The sequence below is a fragment of the Aotus nancymaae genome, unplaced genomic scaffold (genome assembly GCF_030222135.1).
Source record: "Aotus nancymaae isolate 86718 unplaced genomic scaffold, 86718_ANA_hifiasm-v0.15.2.pri h1tg000006l, whole genome shotgun sequence".
In the NCBI taxonomy this organism is placed as follows: domain Eukaryota; kingdom Metazoa; phylum Chordata; class Mammalia; order Primates; family Aotidae; genus Aotus; species Aotus nancymaae.
This window is the reverse complement of record NW_026988417.1, coordinates 73,134,244-73,141,474: the sequence shown is the minus strand read 5'-3', so window position 1 is coordinate 73,141,474 and position 7,231 is coordinate 73,134,244. Positions and strand designations below refer to the sequence as shown.

The 7,231-nt window shown below is 45.3% G+C and overlaps 1 protein-coding gene across 1 annotated transcript; it reads right to left on the bottom strand.

Annotated features, from left to right (window-relative positions):
• Positions 1-1,541: 1,541 nt before the first annotated feature.
• Positions 1,542-2,300, bottom strand: LOC105713265 (small ribosomal subunit protein uS2B-like). Its single transcript, XM_064364569.1, has one exon. The coding sequence runs from the start codon at positions 2,298-2,300 to the stop codon at positions 1,542-1,544; it is 759 nt and encodes a 252-aa protein (XP_064220639.1).
• Positions 2,301-7,231: the final 4,931 nt, after the last annotated feature.

Below are 7,231 nucleotides of genomic sequence, written 5' to 3'. Positions count from 1 at the left end.
TTCACACTTCACACAAAAAAGTAACAACACACAGAAAAAATTGCTTTGAGTTGCACAGGCAATAGTGTAACACCAACACAGCCACCCAGAGTTGAATCCTCAGAGAAAAGTGCAATCACGGTGTGTCTATCCAGATTTTAACCCCAGGAGCAGGTGTGCACAATAGATCTTAGTGAACGGTAGGACTGATTTCTGGATTTCTACTCTGAAACCCACAGTAATGCTCTTCTCCAAAGAAAATGCCACATTAAAAAAAGAAAAAGGGTAACAGGAAGTTGGAATTTGTGGCTGGACATTTCTGGGGCTATAAGTAAAGGGACGAAAAGTTAAATGCATCCCATGATTATTTTTCTTCCCAATCTCTCTCTTCCTTCTTTCCTTCCTTTCTTCTTTCCTTTCCTTTACTCCCTCCCTTCCTCTTTTCTTCTTTCTTTCTTCTTTCCTTCTTTCTCTTTCTTTCTCTTTCTTTCTTTTCTTTCCTTCCTTCCTCTTTCTTTCTTTCTTCTTTCTCCCCTTCCCCACCTCTCCCCTCTCCTCCCCTCCCTTCCCCCATCTCCCCTTCTTTCTTTTTTACCTGAAGAATTTATTCCCTAAATAATTTGGGAAACAAGATATTGTATGCATTCTTCAAGTCTCCATGTTTTAGTAGCATTAGCGTTCTTTACGATTTTTAAAATTATGCATTATTTTTAAAGATCCATTTAAAAACACTAAAAAACTTGAGCTGGAGTGAGGTATCTGTTTTGATCTGTAGAGGGAACATTGCCTTCATTAAGCACTGAGCACAGTGTAGCTTTCTAAGCAAAGTGCTATTTGTTACATAGTAACTAGGAAAAGGGATAGGCTTCTCTCCTGCATTGTAACCGTACTTCCTACAGCATGGCAATTATATCTAGAACTTCTCTTACAGCTTTTTTTCATCCTTAACATTAGGCTGATTTATAATTTTTAAGCACCAGGAACACACTGTATTTATAATTTAAGATTATTACAGCTAAGCCAAGTTTTATATATATATACACACATAGAACTATCTGTGTGTGTGTGTGTGTGTATATATATATACAGTTTTATGTGGTGTGCCTGTGTGTGTGTGGAATGTGCGTGTGTGTGTGTATGTATATATATATGTAAAATGAATGAACCTATAGGCTTATATGATGTTATGTATCAAATATTTCTTCAGTGACCTTCCTGTAAGCTTGAGGCACAGAGAAAGTTCTGAGTAATTACATGTACAACCACAAAATCAAACCAGCAGTTACTCCCACCTCTGGTTAAAAATGAGCAAAGATCATTAAAATAGATTAAGGCCACAAAACACTTCTTCTTCTTTTTTTTTTTTTTTTAGAAACTTGATGTTTATTTTCCATGAATCTTATACGTTGTTTAAGAGCCCACACAAGAACAGCTTAAGGCCATTCAGTGGTTGCTCCTACCCATTCAGTGGCCTGAGCAGTGGGAGCTGCAGACCAGTCTTCTGTGGCAGGCTGGGCGCTCCAGTCTTCAGTAGGGAACTGCTGGATAGGCACAGAGGACACCTACACGCCTTCAGACCAGTCAGCAACCTCAGGCTGAGTAGCAGTGAACTCAGGAGCTGGAGCAGTCCATTTACCCTGAAATTCCTCCTTGGTCACAGCCTTTTCAGCAGTAGCCTGCTCTTCTTTTTCAATCTCTTCAGGATCTCTGTAGAAGTAGAGATCAGGCATGACCTCCCACGGGTGTTCACGGGAAATGGTGCCACGCATGCGCAAAACTTCCCGAGCCGGCATCCACCACATCAAACCTACTGAGTGAGCTCCCTTGTTGTTGCATGGGATGGCAATGTCCACATAACGCAGAGGAGAATCTGTGTTACACAGAGCAATGGTAGGTAGGTTAACAAAAGACGCCTCCGTGAGAGGCTGGTGGTCAGCCCTTGGGTCAGTAACCACAAGCAGCCGTGGCTCCCAGAAGGCTGCCTGGATCTGGTTGGTGAAGGTTCCAGGAGTGAAGCGGCCAGCAATTGGAGTGGCTCCAGTGGCAGCAGCAAACTTCAGCACGGCCCTCTGGCCAGTATTCCTGGAGGATATAGCACTGACATCAGCAGGGTTTTCAATGGCAACAATGGCATGAGCTGCCAGCAGAAGCTTCTCCCAGGTCCTCTTCAGATTTATGATATAGATGCCATCTCTTTTCCTTTTATAGATATACTGCTCCATCTGGAAGTCAAGGTTAGTGCCACCTAAATGGGTTCCTGCTGCCAGGAACTTATGGACATCCTCCTTCTTCATTTGCAGGACATCAAGGGCTCCAGACATTGTGAGAGTTTCCCTTTAAGTTACGATGGGAATCCAGAACAATGCTGTTTGGAGCCCTCGGCAGGTGGCGCGGAAAGCCACAGAAGACTTCTTGTAGAGGTACTAGAGCATTTTGACCACCTGAGAAAGATAAGGTGAGGTCAAAAGCATATCTCTTTCACCAACATGGGAGTCAGTCATACTTAATAATATAAAAAGCTGATACATGTAGAAATGTGTTTGCTTTTCAAGACACCCCTATGTGATAAGCCCAATAATACAGGTGGTATTATTCACATTCTCAAGTTAAAAAAAAAAAAAAACTAAGATAAATAGATGGAAAGGCCACCAAATTTGGCGTTTGTAATATATACTTACATATTTGAACACATATAAACATGCTTGCAAACTTGCATAGATTTATATTCTAGTGCTCATACACAACTTGAAAAGAGATAAGTAAATAATAACCTATCCAGGTTAGCTATTCAAGTAGAACATCTGTAGCAGACCTCTAACCTTATAGATTAAAAAAAAAAAAGAATTAAAAAATTTTTTTTCAGTTTCTTTATTCACTAGTCCTGCAGAATAGAGATTTCTAAAAAGTTCTAAGTTCCATATCTAAAGTGTGAAAAGCAAAGGTTGCTCTAGGAATATGCTCCGTGGAGCAGAAAGGCAAAGAGCTCTATGGCTCCTGCCCAAGCAGGTTACCCAGCCAGAAGGCAATCATTCAGGCGCACCAGCCTGAGGCATATGTTTCTGCCTCAACGTTCTGGGCCTTCTGTCAAATAAAATGCATTCAGAGGAGGAAAAGGGAGTGGCCCAGCTTCTCACCCCAATCCCAGTTAAGCTCTTGGGCAAGCCAAATTTTCTACACCACTTTGGGGTCATTTTTCACCTTCGGAAAGACAATGAAATTTCCAAGCTGGGAGAAACTGTTCAGGAGTCAGCTGGTAGTGTGTGTATGTGTGGTGTGTGTGTGTGTATGTGTGTGATATATGTGTATGTGTGGTGTGTGTATATGTGTGGTGTGGTGTGTGTGGTGTGTGGTGTATGTGGTATGTGTAGTGTGTATGTGTGTGGTATGTGTGTGGGGGGTGTGTTGTTTGTGTGGTGTGTATGTGTGTGGTGTGGTGTGTGTGGTGTGGTGTGTGGTGTGTATATATGTGTGCTGTGGTGTTTGTGTGTAGTGTGTTGTGTGTGGGGTTGTTGCGTGTGTGATATGTGTGGTGTATGTGTGGTGCATGTGTGTGGTGTGTGTATGTGGTGTGTGGGGGCGATGTGTGGTGTAGGTATGTGGTGTATGTGTGGTGTGGAGTGTGTGTGGTATATGTGGTATGTTTGTGTGGGTGTGGAGTGTGTGTGGTGTGTGGAGTGTGTGTATGTGGTGTGTTTGTGTGGGTGTGTAAGCAGCATGTGGTATGTGTGGTGCATGTGTGTGGTGTGTGTATGTGGTGTGTGGGGGTGGTGTGTGGTGCAGGTATGTGGTGTATGTGTGGTGTGGAGTGTGTTTAGTGTATGTGGTATATGTGGGTGTGTGGGGTGTGTATGTGGTGTGTAGTGTGTGTGGTGTGTAGTGTGTTTGTGGTGTGTTTGTGTGGGTGTGTGAGCAGTGTGTGGTATGTGTGGTGCATGTGTGTGATGTATGTATGTGGTGTGTGTGGGGGTATGTGTGGTGCGGGTATATGGTGTGTGTGTGGTGTGGAACATGTGTGGTTTGCAGAGTGTGTGTGGTGTGTGTATGTAGTATGTTTGTGTGGGTATGTGGGGCGTGTATGTGGTGTATGGTGTGGAGTGTGTGGTGTGTGGAGAGTGTGTGTGGTGTGTTTGTGTGGGTGTCAGTGTGTGGTGTGCGGTGTGGTGCGTGCGGTATGTGTGGTGTGTATGTGTGTATTTGAGGGCGAGAGAGTGTTGGTGCCTGTCCTTTCCTTTCAATCCCTGGGTGCTGGGTGGGGTCATCCTAGCGCCCAGCTAATGGAGAGCGCGGTAGTGCAGTCTCCTTCTAGGCTGATACCGTCGTCACCTTAGCAGTCAGTTGCTTAGTGGATGGCGCAGAGTCACCAAAGGAACTTTCTGGAAAAAACTTTCTTTGGTGACGAAAAGCTCCAGAAGTGCTTGAGAGACGGAAAAGTGTGCAGGTGAGGAGGAGCTGAGGGAAGAAGAAATGGAAGCTACCATAGAATGAGGTGAATTGATTCCAGGACATGGGATTGGGCAACGAGAGAAGAAAAGAGAAAAGCTAACACCTGCCTAAGGAGGCCCGTCGCGCTGCACGCCTCCGCGGCGCTCCGCGTCCGGCTGCTCCTCGGTTCTGGTCCCGGGGCTGGAGCAGCGCACGCTCTCCCGCACCCGAGCAGGCTGCACGGCCCCGGGAAGGGCGGAGGAAAGTCCGGGCGGACTGGCGGCAGGGAGAGAGACAGCCAGCGCCAGACAGCGGGGTGAGGCTGCCTCGGGGTTCCCGTCCTCGGAGTGGGAGCCAGGGAGGAGGACTGCATTTCCCAGCCCTCTTCTGAATGTGACTGGTGCTGGGTGTTCAAGGTTTCCCGGTTCAGGGTCTTGTACCCTGGGCAGGGCGCCCTATGAAAAACCAACTGCGGAGAAAACTTAAAGAACAGGGAGCGCGGTTCAGAGGGCCCGGGGCTGGGAGCCCGTCTCCCATGCCTCGCACCCGTGCTTACAACTAGCCCGCGCAAGACTACTGCTGCAACACGCGAGACTTTGGGCGTCGCACGGCCGCAGAGCTTACGGGTGGGACTCTGGGACCTTGGGGACTTTCCCGGAGAGCGTCCGGTTTCCATCTTGGCTGACCAATGCCTGCAAAAAGAGATGTGTGGGTCCCTTCCCGGGCCTTCTGGTTTCCAAGGCCTGTGGGCGCACGCTGTACCCTGCAAACCCAACCTGGAGAGTACAGGCGGCCCCACCCGCAAAGGCCTAGGAAAAGTAGAAAGGCAAATGAGGCCAGGGACTCATCTTCCGGGCAGACACGTCTGGAGTTCTCTGGCCCCAAGCGCTGAGTCAATCCTGGGCATTCTTCCACTGATTGGGATGCGACAAATGCTGGTGAAGCAACCGCTTGGCTTTCAATTTCCCGTCCTTAGAACCTAGGATTCCTATGCTGGAAGCCCAGCCACCTGCCTGGACGTCGTGGGACCAGCTTGGCTTGATGCCTGCATGACCCGTGACCTCATTTCCACCTCAGCTGTGAGTGACCTCAACTAGTTTGGCAGACGGATGGAGTTATAAAATCCTTGAGACTCCCCTCTGAGAAGGTTCAGACACAGGAAAGGGTTATGATACCTCTGAACGCTTGAAAATGCAGCATTAAAATAAAACATTTCTGAGTTTGCCTTGGCTGAAGGCAAAAGTAGCTTTGGGTACTCTTCGTCTACTACTTCCCGCCAAAATGTCCTTGTGAGCAGATTGAACAGCATAGCTACCCAGCCCGAAAGTGGCTGCCACTAACACACCTACCTGGATCGCCTGGGCAGTAGCTCAGCCAAGGCTCGGCTCTCTTCCTGATCCTATGATTAAGTTAACGACCATACAAAAGAAAACACAGGGGAGGCTCACTGAGTGTCTCCTCGTGGCAGTGTCTACGCGTACTCTTTAGAAAATATGATTCCAGCCTATAACAAAGCCGATTTCAAAAAGCAATATTTACCTTTTCCTAGACCTTAGTTCATCCCTGTCTGAATTTTCAGTGGAAAGCAAAGCTGCCTTACGGAAAAGGAGATTCCAGAAGGATCAGATAGAAAGGAAAAGGGCATTCAGGATTTTTTTTGTAGAGGTAGGCCCTAAGATAAGCTGTGTGTGTTTGTTTGTTTTTGCTCCAGAGATACAGTGTCCAAGACAGGGACAATTTAGTCTGCCTATCAGGCATTGTGATTTAAGGATCTGTTGATTCAATTTGCCTTCAAATTTGCCTTCAATTCACTTCCTCACTTCTTGTCATCAAATTTTCTTCACAATCTTGGCCTTTCTCCAGAAAGACCTCTTTGTGTTCAATTGGAGCCTGATTAACTCATCAGGGAAAAAAAAAATTCCCAGTGCTAGAAGTACTTTAAAAATAGTAGAATCTGCTTTGCTTATTTTACAGATGAGGAAACCAAGCTGCAAGTAAATCAAATTACGTCAGCAAAGATGCAGGGTCACACTAGTTGTGAATAGCAGAGGTAGAATTAGAATTTTGGACTGTTTTCACCACATCTTGCTGGGGTTGTGTGTTTTAGATTATCCAAATGTTGCCTAGGAAAACTGAGAGCAGGCCTTAAAGAAATGTAGCAAAAAAAAAAAAAAAAAAAAAAAAAAAAAAAAAAAAAAAAGATGATCTTAAAGAACCCCACCTGCTTTTTTACCAATCTAAGTCACATTCCCAGTAGATACATCACTTTGCTCTAAAGCTACTCTTAACCTGCTCCCTGCCCTAATCATAACTTGCTTTGTAGAGGTCCTAAAATAATGAAGGCTTTAATATCCTATTAGGGAAAACGATTGCAAAGCCTGTATTGAGACCTCTGTACATTTCAGACCTTTTCACAAGTATCCACCTTCATATATAGGGGAGAGTCTTCAGAATGTGAAGAAAGGAGAAAAAAAAAAGTGGGACAACTCCTGTGGTAGCTACACCAGTGTAGTGCCTGTTTCCAGAGTGACTATGGAGATTCCTGTGGATTAAGTGCATGCTATCTTAAAGCCTAAAGGATCACTGTTCATTGGTTTTATGTCTAATGGTTACTAGTCATACCACATACACCTAGACTTTGTACACTCAATATTTAACTAAGAATTATTACCAGTATATAAAGAGTACAGAAGTACTTTTCAAAAATGAAAGAGTAGAAAGAGGAGGGAAATTGTCAGGTTTTTCTGCATTATAATGTTTCAGGACAAGTTTTTTACAGAGGCTATGCAGTTGTCCATGCCTTTAGAAAGAAAGCTGGGCCTTGCAAGAC

What these genes read in the sequence shown, in the direction of transcription:
- LOC105713265 (XM_064364569.1), bottom strand. Translation starts at nt 2,300, where the DNA reads ATGTCTGGAGCCCTTGATGTCCTGCAAATGAAGAAGGAGGATGTCCAT.